Source organism: Geotrypetes seraphini, chromosome 1, assembly GCF_902459505.1.
Source record: "Geotrypetes seraphini chromosome 1, aGeoSer1.1, whole genome shotgun sequence".
NCBI lineage: Eukaryota > Metazoa > Chordata > Amphibia > Gymnophiona > Dermophiidae > Geotrypetes > Geotrypetes seraphini.
In genome coordinates this window covers 274,096,735-274,122,961 of record NC_047084.1, presented here as the reverse complement: position 1 = coordinate 274,122,961, position 26,227 = coordinate 274,096,735, and the positions used below count along the sequence as shown (strand labels likewise).

Here is a 26,227-nt window from a genome sequence, read left to right as displayed (position 1 = left end):
GTGGAAAAGTGTGAGATTAGTAGTCGCTTTCTGCAAGCATATTCTTCTTTCATTTATTTTTAATAAATTACTTTTTTTTTATTTTATTAATTTAAATTGTTATATAATATTATGTATTAGGAATGTTACTTTTTTCCCTTTTCTTTTCTATTTAAATGGAGTTCTTTTCATAATTTTAATTGAATTATATTGTAAACTGCTTTGATCCTTTTTTGGCTGTATATGTGGTATATAAAGATTTTAATAAACATAAACTCTTTGCGCCATGCTTTCTTCACTTGTGGAAATGAGATATCTTAATCTCCTGCAACACAAGAGAAAGGGATAATTCTGTTTATCAGTTTGAAAAATGACAACACAAAAGAGGAAATTAGCTTCTCTTGAAGAGACACACCTAGTAGCGCTGTATCAGATTCAATTCATTAGGTTGCACTAATCCATGTATGTTAATTCCCACAGGCCCCATTTGTATTCATAAGGAGATGATCCAGTAAAAACCACAGAGTAAAATGTGTTGTCAGCATCACAGGTTACTTGCTTTAGTGAATCAACCTGTGTTTAAGTAAAAATTTCATTTCTGAACAACCCTAAATCTGTGTATAGAATTTGCCCATAGCTTACAGAACAAAACTGTGTGCACATTACTGGATTCTTTTCTGAAGAGTGTGAGAAACCTATGATTACTGCTATGGCGACTAGTTTTACTTTTTTACACAGGCTTAAGTTTATTCTAGTTGCGGTTTTACTTGATACCTTTCAAATTAGGGACCCCTGATGAAGGCATGTTAACCGAAACATGGACCGTGTCGGGTCCCCTGGTTTGTCAAAAGCACAACATATATCTGTTTTAATAAACTTAGCCTGCATCTTGCACTCTTGTCTTCAATTTTTCTTTGTTTTAGTAGAGGGTGGCATACCAGAAGACATGAAAATAAAACTTCTGATTCTTGTGATCCCCTTTTGTTGTATTGTAGTCTCTCTTCTTTTTTTTTTCTTGAACTTAGACTGATGTCACATTCTATAAATACATCTGATCTCATCTCTGAAAAATGTGTGATTATAATGAAGTCAGCTGTCTTCAACAAAAACCCTCATAAGTCATTCCCAGTTCATAACTGTTCTAGGGTTTTTTTGTCATTGGGTGAGGTAATTTTTTTCAGTTGTTTTTTAAGAAGACAAAATAAAAGAATTATCCAAAACATTATTTGGTAAGTGGTACAGGAGAGAGGCTTGAGAGAAAGTTAATATGATGATTAATACATACGCTCCTCTGTCCCTCCCACCCTTCACATGTCCATTATATTTACACCACCATTGTAACCTGCTCTTTGCCATTGCTGTCTGGGATGCCTGTTTTATAGGAGGACAAATGTGCCTCTTGTTTCAGGTTCTTTAAGCTTTTGCTGGAAACAATTAAAAGGAGAAGTACCAAGCTGGCTTCCTTCAGAACAGTTAGCACTCAGAAGGTAACTCGGAAGGATCTGGATGACGACAACAGAGAACTCCAAGAAAACATGGTAAGATTATGTGATGATCTAGCATCATTTGGGTGAGGCTGATTTAGCTACTCTATCAATTTGCATGGTTACAAGTACAGTGCTTCAAAGAGCATTGAGTCTTAAGTGTGTGTACTGAATGTGTTTAAGGTCACAAACTGCAAACATATATTTCAACTTTCTATCCTCCCATCCATATTCCACTTTATGGTGAAGGGAAGATTGTACATTTGTTGAACAATATACCACCCCAAGAGATCAATCAAATTATGGCAATCTTTTATTCCTGCTGAAAAATGAAGTGTGTTGCACACCTGTGAAAATAGCTGAGGTATTGTAATAGATTGAAGATATTTATACTTCTTTGCTCTGAAATGGTCTCCCAGTAGAAAGCGATATGAGAACAATATTTAAATTCAGTAAAAGGTCTTGGATTTTATATACCACCTTTCTGTGTGGTTTATTTACATTTATTATATATAAGTATATTCTCTGTCCCTAGGGAGCTCACAATCTAAGTTTTTGTACCTGGGGCAGTGGAAGGTTAGGTGATTTTGCCCCGGATCACAAGGAGGCACAATGAGAATCGAACTCAGTTCTCCTGGTTTTCAGCCCACTGCACTAACCATTAAGCTATTCTTCGCTCCATGGGACAAGCATGGGACAATCACAGAGAAATCCCTAAGGGAAAGGGAAGCATCATAACTCTGAAATGGTTGGAATAGGTGGGCAAATTGGATTTGATCTTTATCTGCTGCCATTTTCTGTTTCTGTGTAACTGTATAAATGCCATTAAAAACTTTTTTTTTTAAATTCTTTATTCATTTTCAAGATTACATTAAGTATTAAAATATATTCATTCACATAAGCAATAAATACATCACTTACAAACAATCATTAACACATTTTTAATTTTTCCCATTAAAAACTTCTTTACAATGTGCTAGAACAGTGTCCCGCAAACTTTCCCGGCTGGCAGCACACTAAATGCAGTGCCCCGGCCGGAAGGCATGACATCATCGCATCAACGTTCGCGCATGGGCGGAGGCCCGTCTTGCCGCAACCCCGCCGTTAGAGGGATCTGGGAGGTGCAGGGAGAAGAGGAGAGGCGCCGGCCAGGAGGAGAGTCGTCCACGCTGGCTGACTTCCTACAGGACGTGCATCTCGCCACGAGAGACACGTCCTATGGGCAGGCAGCTGGCGTGGACGACTCTCCTCCTTGCCAGTGTGTTGCGGCACACCAGAAATCTCAGGAGGCACACTGATGTGCTGCAGCACACAGTTTGCGATACACTGTGTTAGAAGATAATTGCAGTGCTTTCTGTGACTAAGCAAGTTTTCATTTGCTTAGTCACAGGCTAGAGATAACATGCAGAACCATTTATAATACACTGGCAGATTCTCACTGCATTATATATCAGACTAACATGCTAAGGAAATCTGATTTAAATATGCAAGCACTGAGATTATTGAATCTCCCATCCTAGTCAGTTCTGAATTCGTTATCACGCCCTGGATACATACAGTACACACTTACAATAAAACACTTCTAGCACAAAGGATGTTAAAATAGCACTGAATAAATACTTTACCACATTTTAAACTACATTATTAAATGGAAGTAGCAAGGGAGATTATTTTATTCATGAGAAGGAAATGCTTTCATGCTAGAATTTTTAAGTTGGCATTGCTCATGATTGCCAGTCTCATAGGTACCATTTCCACTAATATATGTGCTAGCTGTACTCATACATAGGAAAGCAAAGGAACCACCAGCCTGATTACAAAACTAGCACAATCCTTAGGTTCTTAAAACATCACAGGCTCTCTATCTCAAGATGTTTTAACTGAAATGCTGAAGAACATTGTTTTATTTATTAACATATATGTGTGTTTTCTTAAGTAAACTATTACTCTGCTTTTCAGCCTTTCACTCTCAATTCATATGGCTTATCACAGCAAGTTTTAAAGGCAATAGAAGGGAAGATTAGGTACCCTTACCCTGGTAATCTTCTTTCTAGTAGATAAGAATATCAGTCTTGACCAATGGATTTTAGCCCTCCTTGACTGCGAAGTATATAAAGAATCTCATTTACATTGTCTTCTGCTCTGCCTCCCCTCACTCTGGACTGTGCTGGATCTCTTCAGTCTGTACCAAAGCCGCTAGTCAGCCCTAGAGTGTGTACAAAAAAGAGAGGGGACACAGGGAATTTTCCTGGCACAAGTCTGTTCTCAATAAAGACATTACAAAATACTGTATAAACCCACATAACTCATTGTAGTGAGGTGGAAACGAGCACACTACTTACTTGTGTGCAACCTGCATCGACAGCTCTATAATTTAACACTTATAATTGTTGTTCTAAGAGCACTAACTGTGCTAGACAGTGGAAGTAAACAAGACATCTGACCATATAGGCATGTCTGAGACAAAAAAAAGGCTAATTGACTAACAAGGCGGGCGTCAAGACTGATGCTCCTACCTACTATAAAGAAGATTACCAAGGTAATTACCTAATCTTCCCTTCTAGTGCAGTAGGAACATCAGTCTTGACCAATGAGACATACCAGAGTAGTCGTTGGATCATAGGGTGGGACAGGTAAGCCTGCTGCCAGTACAATGGAGCCAAACTCGGAACATCCACCCTATAAAATTTGCTGAACGTATGAAGGCTGGACCATCTGACTGCCCTAAAATTTCTTCAGGTGAGACTGATCTTGCCTCCGCCCAGGACAATGCAACACCCCTTGTGGAGTGTGCTTTCAAGGTCATGGGAGATTGTTTTCCATTTCCGATATAAGCTGAAGAAATCTCCATCCGAATCCACCTGGAAATGACCTCCTTTGATACCAACCTACCTTTTCATGCAGCCCCCAGAAGCACAAAGAGATGATCAGAAAGTCGAAACTCATTTGTTACTTCCAAGTACTGAAGGAGAAGTCTCCGAACATCCAGGATTTCAGAACCTCATCCTCCTTCCTTGCTCCTTTTGGCTGAGGCCACTGTTACTAAAAACATGGTTTTGACCGTCAAGACCACCTGACACCTCTTCCAGTAGATCAAATTAAGGTTTCATGTTGGAAAAGGCTGACACACTGGCAGACAAAGGCGTAAGGCTCCCTTTAAAAATCTGTACCTGTCTGGATGTGAAGCCAGTGTTCATTTACTTGAATGTCTCCTAAAGCAGGAGAGACATGCGATCTGCACTTTGAACGAGCCCACTGTAAGTGAAGGGGACAAATAATAGAAGTTGGGGTGAAGGGGGAGAAAGAAGAGGGCAGATATTGGATGTCAATTGGGAGGGGAGAGAGGGGAGCAGATGCTGAATGGAAGTGGAGAAAGAGAGCACATACTGGATGGGGGGGAAGGATAGTTAGTGAGATACTGGAGGGGGTGAAGGAAAGGGGTGGCAAGCTGAGGGTAGACATTGAAAAGAGGGAAACTGAGGACTGGATAGTAAGAAAGAATTTAATTTAGACAGAGACAGAAAATAGAGAAGGAATACCAGAAAAGAAAAGGGAAGAGAAAGGAGAGAGAGATGCCAGAGCACGGGGAGGGGGGGAGAGGGAAGGGGAAGGAGACAGTGATAACTTGCTTCTGTTTAGTGGGAAGTGTGAATTTGAATGGAAATCATACCTGATGATGAAGGTTGCAGTACAGATTTTAAGTCCTGGGCAAGTAGGTGGGAAGGAAGGGAGGATTTGTTCAGAAATGCTTGGTGGTTACAGAGAAGAAAAACTGTACAGTGGCACTGGTAATGGTAATCTTTGTTTTGAATTTTAAAATAAAAAAGAAATCAAGTGGAAATAAAGAAGTAAATAAGAAAACAGGTAAATTAACTGGGGGTGGGGCAGAGCCAGGGGTCCCAGTGTACTTGTGTGCCTAGGGGCCGTAAGTTAGGGAATGAGACTGCTATGGGGGATGGTTGAAGCTGATCAGTGAGAAATCTGGAGATTTCAAGTCTGGGACAGGGAGGAGCCAGGCCTTTAAGATGGGGAAATCTATACAAATAAAGGATGCGGCATTTTACAATACTGTTTACAGAATTTTCAATATCTGTGTACAGAATCCTCAACTAGTAAATTTCCAAAAACAATTTGTGGGTAAATGAGCCTTTTCAAAAATTGCCCACCCTCCTTGCAGGTAAAAGAACTGACTCATACTTCTTTGCTTTTGTGTTGGGATCTATTGTTTTATTTTTGACTGCAACTACTCTTTTCTCCCCTGCATCCTGCTCCCCTGCGTCCCTCCCCCAAGAAGGTATTTTCCTAGGTAACCACCTAGCCAGTCTAATGGTTAAGCCGCCCTGGTCTGTAAGCCATAAGGGCTGAAATTTTGGAAGACAGGTGTGAGGCCATTCACAAAATGGGTGGTGATGCTTTTTCTGCTCATCGTATGACTTTACCATCTGACTGTGGCAGTTCCAATCCGCCTGTGTTCCCAAGAGTAACTATGCTTCCATAGTATTGCTAAATAAAAACAAGGAGAACTGCAGAGCCACGTGCAATGATGCAGGCTAAGTTTATTTATATAAAATAATTGAGTGTGGTTGATAATACCACCTTAAAAACAAACGCAGGGACCCAACACGGTCCATGTTTTGGTTAACACGCCTTCATTAGGGGTCCCAGGTCAAAAAAGGTCAAATAAAACCACAAACAAGCTGTAAAAATAACCCATAGCCTGTAAAAACCAGAGAGCAATCCGTGGAGGTTAGAAAACAAGGCCGTAGCCAATAAACTAGTGAACATCAGGAGACGATCCAAATGGAACTTCTTTGAGGTGAAGTAAATGATAGCAAAGAAATTGCTGGTGAAACCTTTTTTTTCGCTGGACAACCTGTCGAGAGAGGTTTTCTCTTCATGATGAGATGCAAAATGGACATGCGATTATTCGTGTTATTTTTGCTAGTCTTCAGTCATTTCTGACTATATGCTTAAGGACAAATACACTGTATTCCATTTTTCTATCTGTGTATTTGACATCAATTAGACCCCTGAGGAAGGCATGTTCCCCGAAACACGGACCATGTAGGGTCCGGTTGGACTATTACATTTGTAGTTCTATGTTTATATGGTTTTATTGTGAAAGAGTGTAAGCGAGAGATTAGAGAAACTGGGCCTCTGCTCCCTTGAAAAGAGGAGACTGAGAGGGGACATGATCGAAACATTCAAGATAATGAAGGGAATAGACTTAGTAGATAAAGACAGGTTATTCACCCTCTCCAAGGTAGAGAGAACGAGAAGGCACTCTCTAAAGTTAAAAGGGGATAGATTCCATACAAATGTAAAAAAATTTTCCTTCACCCAGAGAGTGGTAGAAAACTGGAACGCTCTTCCAGAGGCTGTTATAGGGGAAAATACCCTCCAGGGATTCAAGACAAAGTTAGACAAATTCCTGCTGAATCAGAACATATGCAGGTAAGGCTAGTCTCAGTTAGTGCACTGGTCTTTGACCTAAGGGCCGTCGCATGAGCGGACTGCTGAGCACGATGGACCACTGGTTTGACCCAGCAGCGGCAATTCTTATGTTCTTGTGTTCTAAATCATTCTTAGAACATCAGCATCCACAGTGTTTGTTTTTATCCATGAATTGCTAACATCTGATAGTTATAGCAGCTGGAAATAATTTTAGTAGATGAATACTTAGTATGTGCTGGTATGAGTGGAGGAGTAGCCTAATGGTTGGTGTATCAACCTGGAGAACAGAGCTCGATTCTCAATAAAGATCTTTGTGACTCCGGGCATTCATTTCATTTATTCATTTGTTAAATTTTCTATACCTCTCTCCCATTGGAGCACAGAACTTCACTTAACCCTCCGTTTTTCCACGTACAATATAAATACTTGTATATAATATATAAACCAGTTTGACTGTTGCCACAGAAAGGTATGGCATCCCATCCCCTATTCCCTATCTGTTTTAATGTGTGAGCATTTAAGTATGAATGGTTTTCATGAATTTGCGCACATGTTAGAAAATGGTTGGGGTTCTTCACTCAATGTATAAACTCTGGAATTTGATGCTAGGAAATTTGGTAAAAGCAGATTTTAAAAAAGGGTTGGATGATTTCCTAAAAGAAAAGTTCACAAGCCTTTATTAAGATGAACTTGGGAATATCCACTGCTTATTTCTAAGATAAGCAGCATAATACCTATTTTACTTTTTTGGGATCTTGCCAGGTACTTGTGATGGAGGTTGGCTACTGTTGGAAACAGGATGCCAGGCTAGATTGACCTTCGATCTGTCCCAGTATGGCAACACATATGTTCTTAAGTTTTGTTCTTATAGATAATCTTACATCCTGTGCATATGAGCACAAGTGGGAGAAAATAGTAGCTTCTTTAATCAGTAGCTCCCACAATCGGCATATAAATAAAATTTCCTTTAAATTTTGTGTCATTAAGCAAAGAAAAGGGTACAGGGAGCTTTCTGAACCCACTTGTTAATTTTAATAAAAGTCTTATATGCTTGTTTATTTTCTCACACCCACAGAGTGATACAGAAGTCCAAATTGGGCATCTATGCTTTTGGTCTTCTCTGTCTTAAGTGATGATTTGTTTCAGATTACTGGGTTGTGTCTTCTGCGCACTGTTATCATTTTTGCCACCATGCTGTCTCTTGAGTAATTTTTTTATGGTATGTGTAGTATACCAGATTGAAGAAATTAGTACAAGGCTGATATTCTTTAAATTTATCCTAAGCAACAGGATGATAGTGAACCTGAGATTGCAGAAAGTGGGAAGATTGTTGATGGAGAGGCAGATGAGGGAGATGCTGATGCCACAGAAGAAAAAAGGAAGCAAAAGCAAGAAGAAGAGGTAAAAACACTTTTTATTGTATAACACGTTTTTAAAAATAATTCTCCTTTCTTCCAAAAATATATACCGTATTTTTTGCTCCATTAGATACACCTGACCATAAGACGCACACTAGATTTAGAGGAGGAAAACAAGAAAAAAAAAACATTCTGAACCAAATTCTCTCTGCCACACTCCTGTGCACCCTGTCCCCCCTCTGGTGGTCTAGTGGTAGGCCGGGAAAGGGCAGGCAGGCCTAGTGACTGGCAGGCAGGAAGGGATAGGGCAGGCAAGCAGGTAGGGACAGGATAGGTAGGCAGGCCCCCCCCCCCCCCCCCCACACACACACACACACATACTTTTTTTTTTTTTTTTAAACTTCTGGCACCCTCCTTTGCTGGACGCCGCGGCCCCTTCCCTCACTGAGAGTGGTGCACAAGTCTGGCTGGCTGCCTGGTCCCCACCACTTTCCCTGAGAATGGCTGACACCGGCTACCTTCTCTTCTGTTCTTTTGCGGCATAGCGGCACACCATGTTGCCTGCCTGGTCCCACGCCGCTTCCCGTGAGAACTCAGATGCACTAAAGTCAGTAGTTGTCGCTAAACCTGTTTTAACATCAGAGACACATGGCGACTCCCCCCGCAAGAGAAAATTGGCAGGAAGAAAGCCCAGGAAGCTGTCAACAGAGGCCCACCCCCCTGAAACATCCACTAACCCCCCTCCCCCCCAAAAAAAAGGCAGGAGGGATGCCCATTCCCTCCTGCTGCCAGGTGCTCCCCCTTCCCCTCCCCCGTACCTTTTCTGTTGGACACAGAAGGGAAGCGTGATCCCTCCACCTTCATGGTCCGCTGATCCAAAATGGCAGGCCTTCCCTCCTCAATGCATCATGTGATGCACAGGGAAGGGCCCAAGGCCATGATTGGCTCAGATGCAACTCTCCATACGACAAACCTCTGCATGAATCATTTGCATGCAAACTTTTTAGTGCATCAATAGCTCTTTTTGAATCATCCAATAAATCAGATTGGAGAGACCCAATCTTCTTTAGTGGATATAAGCCCAGTTTAGGAGTATAATTAAATTCTGGAAATTGATGCTAGAGAGTGTGGTAAAAGAAATTAACTTAGCAGGGTTTTAAAAAGGTTTGGCTGATTTCCTAAAAGAAAAGCCCATAAGTCATTATTAAGCATAAATCTGTTGAACATCGGGCCCTTTATATGTATTCATTTCAAAATTATGCAAGTGAACACTTGCTTTGGAAATATATATCACAAATTAGCAACATTCAGTTTATAAGCTGAACAGCAGATTCCCATCCTTAAGGAAACTTAACTCTCCAAGTCTACTTTGATAATGGGTTCATGGACTTGTCTTAAATTACTCCCAGCAGAATTCTACATGTGCGAGATAGCAGTTCACATAGACAGTCAGATCTGAGCTGGCACAGGAGGAAGTGGCTTGCTGTACAGCAGGTAACTTCCTCCTTTACTACCTGTGTGTCTATATTGAATTCTGTGCAGAAATCTGTGTGTCCTGAATGGGGTGAGGAATTCTGTATAAATTCTGTACTTGCAGAGTTCTGCCAGGCGTACTAAATGCTATTTGTTCAATATCATGGTCCATTCAAACTGTTCCAGAAAATGGAGCCATGAGTGGGTGCCTACATAATGTTCATGCTTTTTAGCTGCAGAAGCATTCTTATGGGTGTTTAAATTAAATCAGGAAAGGGAAAGAACACACACATTCAAGTTCCATTTGTACATCTAATTTTTTACCTCCTACCAACCACACAGATGCTTTTAACTCGCATACTTCCTACTTGCTAGTTTTTAAAGAGACAACTTAGGCAGTTTATCTCTAAAATTAGGATTAGTTACATGCATTAAAATCATCCATTTAATTTGCAGCTACTAGGGCTATATGAAAATTGTCATTGTCTCTTTCCCTTACCAATATGTGCTTCATTATTTGGCTCAGTTTATATATTTTCTGAATCTATTACAGTTTCAATTTTGCTGTGTAAGTATGCCTTCCTTTTCTCTTTGTGCATAGATTGATTATGAGAGTGAGGAAGAAGAGGGTGAAGAGAATGAGGAAAGCACAGAGGAGGAAGAGGAGCCATCCTCCCTTGTTAATAAAAGCTCCTCAAGTGCTGAGCAGGAAACTGAGAGTTCTCTTTCAGTCACTGAAGAGAGTCTTCCACCTGCTTCCTCAGCTGCTCGCTCAGAAAAAAGGAAAAGCACCTCCCAGACAGCAGGAATGAGCGAGCAAAGGATTAACGCTGTGCTGGACAATTACCAAGCAGTGGAACACTATGCATATGACACAGAGGAAGGCCTGTGGTGTGAGGTAAGGCTGCAGACCTGTCTCCAGCTTTGCATTCCATGGTTCCATATTCTAAGAATCAGGAAGCATGCCCACGCAGAAACATCTCACATAGAAAATGTCTCCTGGGAGCTTTTAAGTGTGACCAAAATGTAGAGGCCTTAAAACTATTTGTTAGCATTGTCCTCTACTGTATTTTCATTTGGACAACCTTTTGCCTAGAAAGTTGATTGGGCTATAAAATGAGAGCTAGAGAGTAAGGAAAAAGGGGCTTTGTTCACTTCAATCCAAGCTTTATTCCTTATTCCTCTTGTCTCTTTCACTTTCCGCTGTCAGGTTTTGAATAATTCTGTTTGTGGCCTAATACTTTGTTCTAGGTTAGAGCACCAAGAATTGTCTTAAGACACAGCTTTCCTGTTGTAAGAATGGACGATACAAGAGGCAGAGGGGATAATTCTCTGCAGGGCACCTAATGTTAGGCGTTTGGATGCTGTGTGCTAAAAACAAATTCTGTTTTGCCAATTGCTGTTGTAGAATACTAACGTAAGAGGGCATTTATATGCCATCATTTAAGTGTGGTTTTATTTACACTAGCAACTAACTAATTATCCCTAATAATTGGTTGTTGGTGCCAGTTAGCAGCTAATTTGTCAATTAAGTTATGCACTATCTGTAGGTATTCTACAATTTTATTCACAGACACCCCCCCCCCCCAAATTCTATATATAGCACCCCCCAAAAATTAACACCAAATAGAACAGAGCTTAGCCCGATTCTACAAGGTGTGATACCTTTTATAGGATCGTTCTTAGCATCTGTGTGCACCAATTTAGGCCAGTTAAAACCAGGCCTAAATGCCTATGCTTAAGTTGTGCATGGATATTTATTTATTTATTTAATTTGTTTTCTATGCCGTCCTCCCTAAAGAGCCCAGGACAGGTTACAGGTCAACATACACAATATACAGTTAACAGCTTACAATTTGCCATAGTTACAATACAAGTATTCTTTAACAATGTGTGTAACTTTTAGGAATGCTCATGATCCGCTCCTGTCCATGCCTCCTTTTTAAAGTCACACAATGAAACTGATGCATAATTTTTATAGAATTGTGCTTTAAGAGTTGTATGTGTAATTTTTAATTAATGTCAATTAGCATCAATTTTAAGGTGTTAGTTAGAAACAGAAAAAAGAAGACAGATAAAGATCAAATGGCCTATCTAGTCTGCCTAATCATGCCATCTATTATCTCCTCCTCTTCCTTAGCCTGGGCCAAGTATGTTGGATCTCTTTCTTAAATTCAGATACATTTTTTGTCTCCATTACCTCCACCAGGAGGCCTTCCAAGCATTTACTACCCTTTCCATGAAAAGGATGGTAAATGCTTTTCTGAGGTTACTGCTGAATCTATCTATCCCCTTTCACCTCCATTCTGTGCACCCTCATTCCAGAGTTTCCTTTCAATTGAAAGAGACTTGCCTCATGCACATTTATGCCAAGTAGGTATTTAAACATCTCTATCATATCTCCCCTCCTCCACCTTTCCCAAATTATATATATTGAGATCTTTAAGTCTGTCCCCATATGCCTTATGACAAAGACCACCAACCATTTTAGTAGCTTTCCTCTGGACTGACTTCATATCTTTTGAAGGTGTGTTCTCCAGAATTGTGCACAATATTCTAAATGAGGTCTCACCAGAGTTTTATACAACACCATCATACCTCCTTTTTCTTACTGGCCATTCCTCTCCCTATACACCCAAGCATCCTTCAAGCTTTTATCATCGCCTTTTTAACCTGTTTGCCCACCTTAAGATCACTAAATGAGGTCTCACTAGAATTTTAAACAAACACCATCATACCTCCTTTTTTCTTACTGGCCATTCCTGTCCCTGTGCACCCAAGCATCCTTCAAACTTTTGTCTTTGCCTTTTTAACCTGTTTGCCCACCTTAAGATAATCACATACTATCACCCCCATGTCTTGCTCCTCTTTCATGCACAAAAGTTCTTCATCCCCTAAAGTGTACAATTCCCTCAGCCCAAATGCATGACCTTGCATTTCTTAACATTAAATCTTAGCTGCCAAATTCTAGACCATTCCTCAAGCTTCACTAGGTGCTTCCTCATGTTATCCACACCATCAGGGTACCAACTCTATTGCAGATTTGATATTTGCAAAAAAGCAAATCATACCAGACAACCCTTCAAAAATGTTAAAAAGAACAGGTCCAAGAACCGAAGCTTGCTCCACACCATTGGTAGCATTCCTTTCCTTTGAGCAATCTCCATGAACCAGTATCATTTGTTGCCTTCCAGTCAACCAGTTCCTGACCCAGACCATCATTTTGGGGCCCATACTGAGGGTGCTTAGTTTATTTATAAGATGATGTGTGGAACATGTCAGAGGCTTTGCTAAAATCTAAATAGGGAAAAGGATTGGGACTCTATCCAATTCTCCGGTCACCCAGTCAAAGAAATTGATTAGATTTGTCTGAAAAGACCTGACTCTATTGAATCCATGTTGTCTCAGGTCCTGTAATCCATTGAATTCCAAAAACTTCACTATTCTCTATTTTAAAAGCATTCCATTAATTTATATAACACAGAAGTCAGATTTACTGGCCTGTAGTTGCCTACCTCTTCCTTACTTCCACTTTTGTGGAGCGGAACCACATCCGCTCTTCTCTAGTCTTCTGGTACCACTCCTGACTCTACAGAAGCATTGAAAAGAACAGCCAGTGGAGCAGCTAGAACTTCCCTAAGTTCCTTCAGTACCCTCTGATGTACACCATCTGGCCCCATGGCTTTGCCTACCTTTAGTTAGGTATCTCCTCACAAACAATCCTCTGAAAATCAATCAGGGTCTACCACACCTCCAGCCCTATTTGTATTTGTCTCCTGCGGTCCTGCTCCTGACAATTCAGCTGTGAACACAGAATGGAGTTATTTGTTAAGCAATTCAGTCTTTTCTTTATCAGCTTCTACATATTTCTCCCCTTCACCTTTGAGTCTCAAGTACCACTTTTTCCTATCACTAACATATCTAAAAAATGTCTTGTCCCCCTGTTTTGCTATATTGACTATTTTTTCTTCCCATTTGTACCTTTGCTTTCCTGACTACTTGACCAGCCTCTTAACATTTCCAGATATTTTTGCCTGCCTTCCTCTTTTTCAATCTTTTGTAGTTTATGAAAGCTAACATCTTTTTCCTTACCTTCTCAGCTACTACTTTTGAGAAACAAAGCAGCCTTCTTTTCCTCTTACTTGTACTTACTTTCCTTACAAAATAGTTTGTCCTTAAAACGTCTCCTTTATGTTTTGCCCCCACTTTCCTACTTCTTCCAGATGTTCCCATCTGGACATCTCCTTGACTTAATCCTCCATCTGGGCAAAGTTAGTTCTTTTAAAATCTAGAACTTTTGAATTAGCCCTCTTTACACCTGTCAATATTAAACCACACCATCCGGTGATTACTGGATGCCAAATGATCACCTACTATAACATCAGAAACAGTTTCACTGCATGAAGTCCAGTGTGGCTCTATCCTGCATGAGTTCCATTACCAACTGCTGGTACAGTTCTTCTAGGAGAACCCTGCATTAGGAATACTCTAATCAATATCTGGCATATTAAAATCACCTATTAGTAGTACTTCCCCTTTTACAGCTACATTTTGAATGTCTTCTATTAAATCTCATGGCTACTTCTTCTGTCTGTGAAGGAAGCCTGTACAACAGAAATACATTTTCCATTCCCTCTTTCCAGACTGACCCATAGTACCTCTTCCTTACCCTGTAGATTCTGCAATTGTGTTACTTTAATATGAGCTTTAACATGTAACACCGCTCCCCCTTCTTTTTCTTTCTACTGAGATGGATGACAGGAGCCTATGGGAGACTTTTACAGGTTGTGAGACCTATTCCTACATTTTGCTGAAGTTGTTAGTCACGGGCTTGTGCAAACTAGTTTCAGTTCAGATGCTGAGATGCTAATGTGTGGCATGTGAGTGTGTAGATTTCTTGCTGTGAAATCTCCCAAGGATACTAACCAGTGCTGGAAAAGACAATGAACAGTGCTGAAAGGAAAATGCAAGTCAGCAAAAACACTCCATCCGGGAACCTAAGATCTGATAACTTCATGCTGTACCCGTGTGAAGAATGGAAACTTAAAAAAGAAGAAAGTTTTAGACGCTATGCCTGTCCAGGGCCCCCCAGAGAAAAATGGAGGTGTGGACTAGAAGAGGGAGTTAGATAGGCATTTGGTTTATCCAATAGGGTGATACATATTCCCAGCCAGGGGAAGAATCTGAGAAAAGAGATACTTTTTGTATAAAATCCCCATGCTCTGGCAGTCTCTTTAGAGAAACTGCGCCATGCTTACAGAAAGATGCCAGCACTGTTGGTATGAGGATTTTCTCTCCATTGTATATTTCCAAACTGATTTATTTCTGATTTGACAAATGCTGCTATACTAATTACTAGAATAAAAAAATTATTTGTTTTGGAATATACAATGTAATCTTTTTGGAGTTTTTATTTTTGGTTTTTTTATTATCACATTGGGCCTGAGGTGAAGTATTGCAGCCTTTTACTTTACTACCCTGTTTTTCCTGAACAGATTAGAGCACCAATTAGACCAATCAATTAAGCTGTGTGTGCAAATTGGCTATGCACACCAATTTGCATGCACAATTTAAGGCACCATACACAGAATTTGTGTGTAAGTGTAAAATTGTGCTTGTAAGGTTATAAAAGGGGGTGAATATTGTGCTTTATACTTTGCTGCTTCCTGCCTCTTCCTGTTTTTTTGATACATTGGTTTATTTAAGTTCTTGGATCCTTCTGGGGGTAATTTTATATGTATATCCCTCATCAGTTGGATCCAGCCTATGATGGCTGCTCCATGTTGCTCTATGCCCTGTGAAGCTCCTTTATGGTTTTCACTTGTTCCATTTGCCTGCTGGTGAAAGGTGACCTTAAATTTTGGTGTCAGGTCAAAAGTGAGCCAGGACAAAGGCGCGCCCAGACAATTGAGCGCAGCGCGGGGGTGCGCGCCACAGAAAATTACTGTTTTTAGGGCTCCGACGGGGGGGCATAGGGGGGAACCCCCCCACTTTACTTAATAGAGATCGCGCCACGTTGTGGGGGCGTTGGGGGGGCTTGGGGGGTTGTAACCCCCCACATTTTACTGAAAACTTCACTTTTTCCCTGTTTTTAGGGAAAAAGTTAAGTTTGCTGTAAAATATGGACGGTTACAACCCCCAACCCCCCCATAACGCCGGCGCGATCTCTATTAAGTAAACTGGGGGGGCTCCCCAACAAAAACCCCCGTCGGATCCCCTAAAAACTGTAATTTTCTTTGGCGCGTGCCTCCGTCTTGCGATCAGTTGTCGGCGCGCGCCTTTGTCTTTCGCGGGGTTGTCTATGAACCTAAATTTTATATGGTTGATACCAGTTGGCGTTAACAGTTGCAATAATTGTTAGATTGAAATCTAATTGGGGGAACATGACTCTGATCTATTTCTTCCAGATCACATTGAAGCTGCCACTGATAAAGGTGTACTTCGATATCTCTTCCCTTGTGGTCTTCCTTGCACAAAACACCATAATCCACGATACAAGAGGGATCACACGCTGTCTCTTAAATGAAACGACAAACCAGCATGGAGAAAAGGAACATGTTCTGAACACAGAGGGCATAAACCTCCCTGAGCTTTTCAAATATGCAGACGTATGTATTTGTTCCTTCAGAGCATATTTGTTCTTTATCTGTTTTATTGAACCACCTTTATGAAGAGATTCACCTTCAGTGGTGTACATTTTAACATAAAATGTACAAGTTTAACAGTAGTAAAAATGACTAAATATAAACATAAATGAGGTAAACGTGAAAATAGCAAATCGAAACCTAATAATAGGAATGCCTTGAAAGAGTATTAAAATATACACATTTGAAAGCACTGAAATTCAAATAACAGAGCTATTATATGATGTTAGCATAATACTAATGAAACACTTATTTTGTGAATATTTAAGATAAAGGCGAGGGATAATTATATAATGGTGCACTTATAAAAATTTTCAGAAGTCACCTAACTTATGGTTTATGGTTTTTATTTATATCCCGCTTTATACAAAGCGGGTTCTAAAAACACAGAGTAAAAAAAAAATACAAAAAACACACATTACAAAAACACATACATGCAAGCACAGTCTTGTCTTAATTTCCTAGTTCTACATACAATACACATCAAAAACAAGCCACTCCCACCTTCACATACAGTACTTACTCACATGCCACAAATACCCATCTCTGTCTCTTTGTATCGTTTATACATTCAAGTTGTAAAACTACATTTTCTTCTCTCTTAGTACTCATATTTCATAGAAACATGATGACCGATAAAAGCCAAATGGCCCATCCGCAGTAACTATTATCTCTTTCTCTCTCTATCCCAAGCCCTTTTGAATTCAGGCAGTCTCTGTCTCCACAACCTCTTCTGGGAGACTGTTCCATGCATCTACCATCCTTTTTGTAAAAAAGTATTTCCTTAGATTACTCTGGAGCCTATCACCTCTTAACTTCATCCTATGCCCTCTCATTGCAGAATTTTCTTTCAAATGAGAGACTTGACTCATGGGCATTTACATTGCATAGGTATTTAAACGTCTCAAACATATCTCCCCTCTTCCGCTTTCCTCCATAGTATACAGATTGAGATCTTTAACTGTATCTCCATATGCCTTATGAAGAAGACCACATACCATTTTAGTAGCCTTCCTCTGGACCGACTCCATCCTTTTTATATCTTTTTGAAGGTGTGGCCTTCAGAATTGTACACACTATTCTAAATGAGGTCTTACCAAAGTGTTATACAGGGGCATCAATACCACCTTTTTCCTACTGCCCATATCTCTCCCTATGCAACCTAACTTTCACCGTAACCTTTTCAACCTGTTTGGCCACCTAAAGATCATCACATACAATCACACTCAAGTCCCGCTCTTTTGTTATGCACATAAGTTCTTCACCCCCTAAACTGTACCGTTCCTTGGGTTTTTGCAGCCCAAATGCATGACCTTGCATTTCTTAGCATTAAATTTTAGCTGCCAAATTTCAGACTATTCTTCTTTCTTCATGTTATTCACACCATCCGTCATGTCTACTCTATTGCATATTTTAGTATCATCCACAAAGAGGCAAATCTTACCCAACAACCCTTCAGCAATATCGTTTATAAAAATGTTAAAAAGAACAGGCCCAAGAACAGAACCTTGAGGCACAACACTGGTAACATCCTTTTCCTCAGAACGATCTCCATTGATCACTACCCTGTGTCACCTACTCAACCAGTTCTTGACCCAGCCCATCACTTTGGGACACATCCTGAGGGCACTCAGTTTATTTATTAGATGTCTGTGTGGAACACTGTCAAAGGCTTTGCTAAAATCTAAATATACCACATCTAGCGCACATCCTCTAAAAATGGTCATACTATGTTTGACCAAAGATACATCTAGCCCAGTATCCTATTTTATCCCAGGACAAGCAGGCATGATATTCTCACATGTGGGTGACGTCATCTACGGAGCCCCAGCGCGGACAGCTTTTCAAGCAAACTTGATTGAAGTTTCAAGTTTGCTACACTGCACCACGCATGTGCATGCCTTCTTGCCCACTAGAGGGCGCATCCCCACCTCGTGGTCCTCAGTTCAGTTTTTTCCGCAGAGCCAGAAGCCCTGTGGAAATTGAGCTCTGATAGCTTGCCTTCTGTCACCGCGTCTGGGTGTTTTTTATTCGCTCGGTCGCTGTGCTTTACTTTACTTTACTTTTCTTTTTGTTTCAAAAAAAAAAAATACGACTTTTATTTTTTCGGTTCGGCTCCGGGGGCCCCTGTGAGCCGCGGCCGCGAGCCGTTTTTGGTTCGGGTCTTTTTGGCTTTCATGTCCCGTCCCTTGACGGGTTTTAAGAAGTGCACCCGGTGTGATCGGTTGCTCTCTATTACCGATCCTCACTGGTGGTGCTTGCTCTGTTTAGGGCCCGAGCATCCGACAGACTCTTGTGACCGGTGCTCGACTTTCCAGGCCAGAGCGCTCCGCCGACGCCGTGCCAGGATAGCGGAGCTTTTCGCGGTCGACTCCGCGGCAGGGAAGGCCTCGACGTCGGCTTCGGTCCCGGCCTTGACCTCTCCCTCGGGATCCTCGACCTCGCCGCGTCCCTCGACTTCATCGAAGCCTGCTGCTCCGTCCAAGCCTGCCTCGGGTAAGTCCCCGCTTCCGTCCTCAGCCCCAGGATCAATGAAGAAGCCATCCTCCAGCTCCTCGACAGCGGGTGGGTCCTCCGCGGCCCAGGCCAAGGTAGCCAAACCTAGTGCCCCGAGGGAATACTCGAGACCGAGGTCGCCCTCCAGGGACCACCCCCCGGCCTCGGATCTACCGGCCATGATGGGGATCCCGGCTTTCCAGGACTTGCTCTGAGCCTTGATTACCTCGGAGCTGTCCGGAGCCATCGAGCAGTTGCAGCAGGCTTCGACCTCGACTGCACCGGCCTCGACGGTCCCGGCCTCGGTCTCGGTACCCTCGACTTCGGGTCCTAGGACAGCCCCGACCTCGACTCCGACCTTGCCCTCGACTTCGACCTCGGGGACCCAACCTGAGAGGAGCGTTAGACCTCGAGACAGGGTGCGCCGGGTGAGGAGAATATCGTCGTCCTCTTCCTCGAGGTCCTCCCGGGGCTCTTCGCCCTCGGGCCGGCCTCGGGCGAGGCGTCGTCCGAGGAAGTCCAAACGTGCTCGGGATTCTCCTCGATGACGTGGTCGCTTTTCGCCGCTCGGGGGCGAGACGTTGCGGGTCTCGGAGCTCCGCCTCGACAACCCTCAACTGTTTCAGTCCCCCGCGAGAGGGGGTTCGAGAGACTCCTCGCCGAGACGGATGGGGCGCGCCTCGGTGCCTCGGACCCCGGGGGCTTCCCCCAAGGGCTCTTCGGGGCGTAGGCGCTCCCCGACTCCTTCGAGGTCGCTAGAGGTGGCCTCTTGGGGATCGGGGTCTTGCAGGGAACCGCGGTATTCCCGCGAGGCTTCCCCCTTCTGTTCGGCGGGGAGGTCACAAACTCCCTCGCAGCCTGCCAGGACTTCCTCCTTCTCCAGGTTCGTGCACGATATGGCACGAGCTTTGGGTCTCGATTTGATGGCAGGGTCTCAATATACTAAGGAGTTCCTCGAGGAACAGGACCTTCCCACTCCCCCGAGGGAAACTCCTCGCCTTCCTTTGAATAAGGTATTACAACAAACCTTCCTCAGAAACTTGGACTCCCCTCTTACAGTCACTGCGGTGCCGTCTAAGATGGAGTCCAAGTACCGGACCATTCCATCTAAAGGGTTCGATAAACCGCAACTCTCCCACCAGTCGTTGCTCGTGGAGTCGGCGCTTAAAAAATCGCAGCCCTCCAGAGTCTCGGCGGCGGTCCCGCCCGGTAGGGAGGGGCGCACTCTAGACAAGTTTGGTCGTTGCCTCTATTCTAATTCCCTCATGGTGACCAGGGTTCTCAATTACGCCTTTACCTTCTCATCCTATCTGCGTAACATGGTAAAGGACCTGCCTCAGTATCGGGAGGTCATGCCTGATTCCCATAGAGAGGGAATTGACTCAATTGCGGCTCTATCTATTCCACGCGGTGTATGACGCGTTTGAGCTCGCTTCGAGGGTGTCGGCCTTTGCAGTGGCTATGCGCCGCCTGGCGTGGCTCTGTACCCTCGATATGGATCCTAACCTACAGGAACGCCTGGCCAATTTACCGTGCGTGGGTTCGGAATTATTCGATGAATCCCTGGAGGCGGCGACCAAACGTTTGTCGGAGCAGGAGCGCTCCTTGGCCTCTTTGGTCCGGACGAAACCTCGGCCCCCGCCGCAAAAATCATTCCGGCCGCCCCCGAGAAGATACCCGCAGAAGTCTACGCCGGCCTTTTCTAGACCTCCGGCTCGGCGCCCGCCCCAACAGGGTAGAGGGGGACAACAGAAACCTCCAGCGCAGGGAGCGTCCAAGCCGGCCCCGTCCTTTTGACGGACTGGGCGGATGGGGGCGGGCCCCCTCCGCATTATCGCCCAACCCCCTTCCAATCGGGGGTCGACTCAGGTCCTTTTTTGTGGCTTGGACAGAGATAACATCCGACGCATGGGTGCTCCGGATCGTCTCCGAGGGCTACTCTCTCAATTTCTCAGCCACACCGCCGGACCGCCCACCCGGAACTTGTCCGTGCAACCGGAACCAACTTCCCCTTCTCATTTTGGAGGCCAGGGCCTTGTTGAGCCTACAGGCGGTGGAACCGGTACCCCCAGAACAACGGGGACGGGGTTTTTACTCCCGTTACTTTTTAGTCCCAAAGAAGACAGGGGACTTGCGTCCCATTTTGGACCTCCAGAAGCTCAACAAATTCCTGGTCCGGGAGAAGTTCCGTATGCTGTCTCTTCCGGTTCTGTACCCTCTGTTGGAGAAAGGGGATTGGATGTGCTCCCTGGACTTGAAGGAAGCCTATACTCATGTTCCGGTGCATCCCGCTTTCCGGAAGTTTTTGCGGTTCCAGGTGGGGGATTGGCACCTTCAGTATCGGGTCCTCCCCTTTGGTCTGGCTTCGTCCCCTCGAGTCTTCACAAAGTGTATGGTGGTGGTCGCGGCAGCCCTGAGATCTCGGGGGCTACAGGTCTTTCCCTACCTGGACGATTGGCTGATCAAGGCCCCTACCAGGGAGGGGGTTATCTCAGCGACCCAACAGACTATCATCTTCCTTCAACGTCTGGGGTTCGAAGTGAACTTCCCCAAGTCTCAGTTGGATCCGACTCAATCCCTGCAGTTTATTGGAGCCGTGCTGGACACGGTTCGCCTCCGTTCCTTCCTCCCCCCTCCTCGGTTGGAGGCCCTGCTTTGATTGAGTCGACAAGTTTCGCTGAGGCCCACAGTTTCGGCTCAGCGCATGATGATGCTCCTGGGCCACATGGCGTCGACGGTCCACGTCACGCCGTTCGCCCGGTTGCATCTGAGGCTTCCTCAGTGGACCTTGGCCTCTCAATGGCGTCAGGATTGCGATCCGGTCTCTTGCCCCATAACGGTGACTCCTTCTTTGAGACGATCGCTCCGTTGGTGGACAAACTCTTCCAATCTTTCAGGGGGTTTGCTCTTTCTCGTCCCTCCGCATCGCAAAGTCCTCACGATGGATTCCTCGGAATACGCGTGGGGGGCTCATGTCGACGGTCTGCGGACCCAAGGTCTATGGTCGGCGGAGGACCGTCTTTGTCACATCAATGTGTTGGAGCTTCGGGCCATTTTTCTGGCGGCTCGAGCCTTCTGCCACCTGCTCCGCGACCAGGTAGTTCTCGTGCGGACAGACAACCAGGTGGCGATGTATTATGTGAACAAGCAAGGGGGAACGGGTTCTTGGGCCTTATGCCAGGAAGCCCTGCGCCTTTGGGAATGGGCGGTCTCCCGGAACATCTTCCTACGGGCGGTTTACATTCAGGGAGAGAGGAACTGTCTGGCAGACAAACTAAGTCGTCTTCTCCAGCCACACGAGTGGTCGCTGAACTCTCGGGTTCTGCGCGAGGTCTTCGACCGCTGGGGGACTCCTCAAGTGGATCTGTTTGCCTCCCCGGAGACTCGCAAGCTGCCCCTCTTTTGTTCTCGGATGTACTCCCCGGATCGTCTCGAGGCCGACGCCTTTCTTCTCGACTGGGGGGGGAGGTTCCTTTATGCATTCCCTCCTTTTCCTCTAATCTTGAGAACGTTGGTGCATCTCAAATCGACCAGAGCCACTATGATTCTCATTGCGCCTCGTTGGCCCAGACAGCACTGGTTCTCCCTGCTCTTTCAACTCAGTGTCAGGGACCCTCTGCTTCTGCCTGTCTTTCCCTCTCTGCTGTCTCAGAGTCGGGGTTCGCTGTTACATCCCAATCTGCAGTCTTTGCATCTGACCGCTTGGTTCCTTTCCCCTTAACTTCGGTTTCTGTTTCTCAGTCGGTGAGGGAGCTTTTGGAAGCTTCGCGCAAAGTCTCGACTAGACTTTGTTATTCCCAGAAGTGGACCAGATTTTCATCCTGGTGTTCCTCTAACCATCTGGACCCGAGTTCAGTTCCAGTGTCTTCGGTGTTGGAATATTTGCTGCATCTGTCTAAGTCTGGACTGAAGACGACTTCCATTCGGGTGCATCTCAGCGCCATTGCGGCGTTCCATCGGCATCTCGAGGGTCGGTCTCTTTCTCTTCATCCTCTGGTAACTCGTTTCATGAGGGGTCTCGTGAATGTTCACCCTCCTCTGAAACCTCCTCCTGTTTGGGATCTTAATGTGGTTTTAGCTCAACTGATGAAGCCTCCTTTTGAGCCTATCGACAAATCTCATCTTAAGTTTCTCACTTGGAAGGTGGTCTTTTTACTTGCGCTCACGTCTGCTCATCGGATTAGTGAGCTACAGGCTTTGGTTGCGGACCCGCCCTTTACTGTATTCCATCATGACAAGGTGGTTCTTCGCACCCATCCTAAATTCCTACCTAAGGTTGTGTCTGATTTCCACCTCAATCAGTCTATTGTTCTTCCGGTGTTCTTCCCGAAGCCCCACTCTCATCCTGGTGAGGCAGCGTTTCACACGCTTGACTGTAAGAGGGCGTTGGCCTTTTATCTCCAACGTACCAAGTCTAATCGGAAGGTTCCTCAATTGTTTTTGTCCTTTGATCCTAATCGGTTGGGACATCCTGTTTCCAAGCGCACCTTGTCCAACTGGTTGGCTGCTTGTATTTCTTTTTGCTACGCTCAGGCTGATCTCACGCTCCATGGTCGAGTCACGGGGCATAAGGTCAGGGCTATGGCAGCTTCTGTTGCTTTCCTCCGGTCTACTCCTGTAGAGGACATATGTAAAGCTGCCACTTGGTCTTCGGTTCATACGTTCACCTCCCACTACTGTCTGGACACTCTGTCCAGAAGCGACGGCCGGTTTGGCCAGTCGGTGTTACGTAATCTGTTTTCCTAAATTGCCATCCTCCCACCTGCCCTTTTCTGGTTGGCTTGGAGGTCACCCACATGTGAGAATATCATGCCTGCTTGTCCTGGGATAAAGCACAGTTACTTACCGTAACAGGTGTTATCCAGGGACAGCAGGCATATATTCTCACAACCCGCCCACCTCCCCGGGGATGGCTTCTTTGCTGGTTATGGAACTGAGGACCACGAGGTGGGGATGCGCTCTCTAGTGGGCAAGAAGGCATGCACATGCGTGGTGCAGTGTAGCAAACTTTAAACTTCAATCAAGTTTGCTTGAAAAGCTGTCCGCGCTGGGGCTCCGTAGATGACGTCACCCACATGTGAGAATATATGCCTGCTGTCCCTGGATAACACCTGTTACGGTAAGTAACTGTGCTTTCTGCTGTGGCCAATCCAGGTCACCAGTATCTTCCAGAGTTCCTAAAGGTAGTGAGGTTCTGTGCTACCTTTTCCCAGAGATAAACGGTGGTTTTCCTGTAGTCTGCTTTGATAATGGTTTGTGGAGTTTTCCTCCAGAAGCTCATCCCAACCTGTTTTTAAATAGCCATGCTAATTGATTTTACTGCATCGTCTGGTTACAAGTTCCCGAGCTTGGATATGCATTGAGTAAAAATAGGTTTTCTCTAATATGTTTAAATATACTAATTAAGTTATAACCCTCAATAGCATATGAATGCTTATGCACAGATTTATACTTTTGGCCATAGAGCAAGTGTACATGCATGTAAAGTATTTGTGTATATTACAGTTGTGCCCCTGTTCTACCCAAATTATACCCCAGAAATTTCTCTCTGCTGTCCATGCTAAGATATGTATGTGTTTAATTTTATAAGTTGTTTTCCTGTGTAAACAGCATACACTTCTTTGTGGATGGGTTGTATACCCCAGCTCACAAATTAGATTGTAGAAAGCATCGGTCATTTTTCTCAGCTCCGCCTCCTTCTCTCCCTGGGCAGTGCCTCTCTCTACAGTCTTAACTTCTACAAGAAAGTTGAGAAAGTGTCTTTTCCTCTGCCCTGCATTAGTTTTGTTATTTTCAGGTCTTAATCTGATCTTCGACGCTTTCCTGTGCTAAGAGGTTCATAATAGTCCTGGGATAGCTCTGCCTGGAAAAGGGTCAGACATTTGGATCTATAGTCAAGAGGGCTACACTTTTTAAAAAAGCACTTGCCTGGCCGACCTGCTCTACACTTTAAAGCTCCTGTGGGTGCGGAGTTGGGTGCTCAGCACAGACTAATTAGACCCTGCTATTGGCCAGGAGGCTTGGCGGAGGTTAGCTGCTTCCCCCCCAAAGAATCATGTGGGAGCATGAGAGATCGAGGGTTTCAGATTTTTGAACCTGAATTAAAGGCAGCCCGAACAGACCAGCCACTGGAGCCACCCTTGCTTGTATGAGGCAGAAATTCCATCTCCATTTCCAGCTGCATTGAGAAGCTGATGCAGGCATAGCAGATGGCAGTTCTACAAGTACAGCTCATTACTGTTTATGGAAAAATCAAGGTGGGACTGAATTAAGCAAAACTAAAGGTTTCTAAAATTGCCCAAAGATCCCCCACCTTCAAAATCCTATTTTGACAATTTTTGAAGTTTATTTGCTCCCATGGAGTTTTTTGGCCCCAGAATCACTGATGTGGTGGCCATCTTGGATTTCCCATTTAAAATTTATTTAAAAGCCTCTGTCTGCCTCTAAAATACCTTGATTTTGATTTAAATCGATTGTACTGTAATGGACTCCTCAAGTGGTTTGTCCCCTATATCATGCCAAGTTTGGGTTGGATGGGCACCTGAGGAGCATCTATTTGCTGTGGGGTGAGCGAGAGGGGCAGGGCAGGAGCCATGGGCTTAGCCCCTTCTGGTTCCTCTGTGGGTCATGGGTCACAGAAAGCTCTGTTAGAAACCCTGTTAGAACTCCTAAAACGCGGCTATGCATTGCTGGCGAAGTGCTTCTGTTTGGAAGCACCTAAACCAGAGAGGAGATGAATATCAGTCCGATCTAATGACAAGTGTAATGGACCATCGTCCTAAATCCTCACTAGATAGTAAACTATGAGGATCAGGCAGATCCAATCGTGGCTATAAAAGACCACATTATGGGTCTGTGGGATACTTCTCACAAAGGTCATGTCAAGGATCTAGACAACCAGCGCCAGCAGAAGGCTATTATCCACCATTAAAGGAGCACAACTCAAACAACTGGTATTGGAGCCCACTAGGGCACAGGCGATACTGGACCTGGTACTCACCAACGGAGAAAGCATATCGTAGGTCTCGGTAGGTGATAAGTTAGCCTCCAGTGACCACAACATGGTATGGTTCAACCTCAGGAAAGATTTCACTAGATCAAGCACGACAACAAGAGTACTCAACTTTCGAAGCACTGACTTCAAACGCATGGGAGATTTCGTCCATCACGCACTACAAATCCAAGCTGTGGCCGATAATGTGGAGGATATGTGGTCAACCTTGAAATCTACCTTACATGTAGCAACGAACCGATACATAAAATCAGCAAGCAAACGGCGAAGAAACAATAGACCCCAATGGTTCACCGCAGAGATCTCAGAACTCGTTAAAGAAAAGAA

General features: G+C 44.2%; 1 protein-coding gene across 2 annotated transcripts in view; it reads left to right on the top strand.

Moving 5' to 3' along the window:
• POLR1A (RNA polymerase I subunit A) overlaps positions 1–26,227 on the top strand; it is a 232,973-nt gene that overhangs the window by 157,101 nt on the left and 49,645 nt on the right. The window contains exons 28-31 of one of the 2 annotated variants that reach the window (XM_033951847.1): positions 1,388–1,517; positions 8,208–8,318; positions 10,350–10,646; positions 16,156–16,356. In XM_033951847.1, coding sequence (XP_033807738.1) covers positions 1,388–1,517; positions 8,208–8,318; positions 10,350–10,646; positions 16,156–16,356 — 739 coding nt within the window. Of the gene's footprint in view, positions 1–1,387; positions 1,518–8,201; positions 8,319–10,349; positions 10,647–16,155; positions 16,357–26,227 lie in introns of both variants that reach the window. The other variant, XM_033951837.1, reaches the window with a different exon arrangement.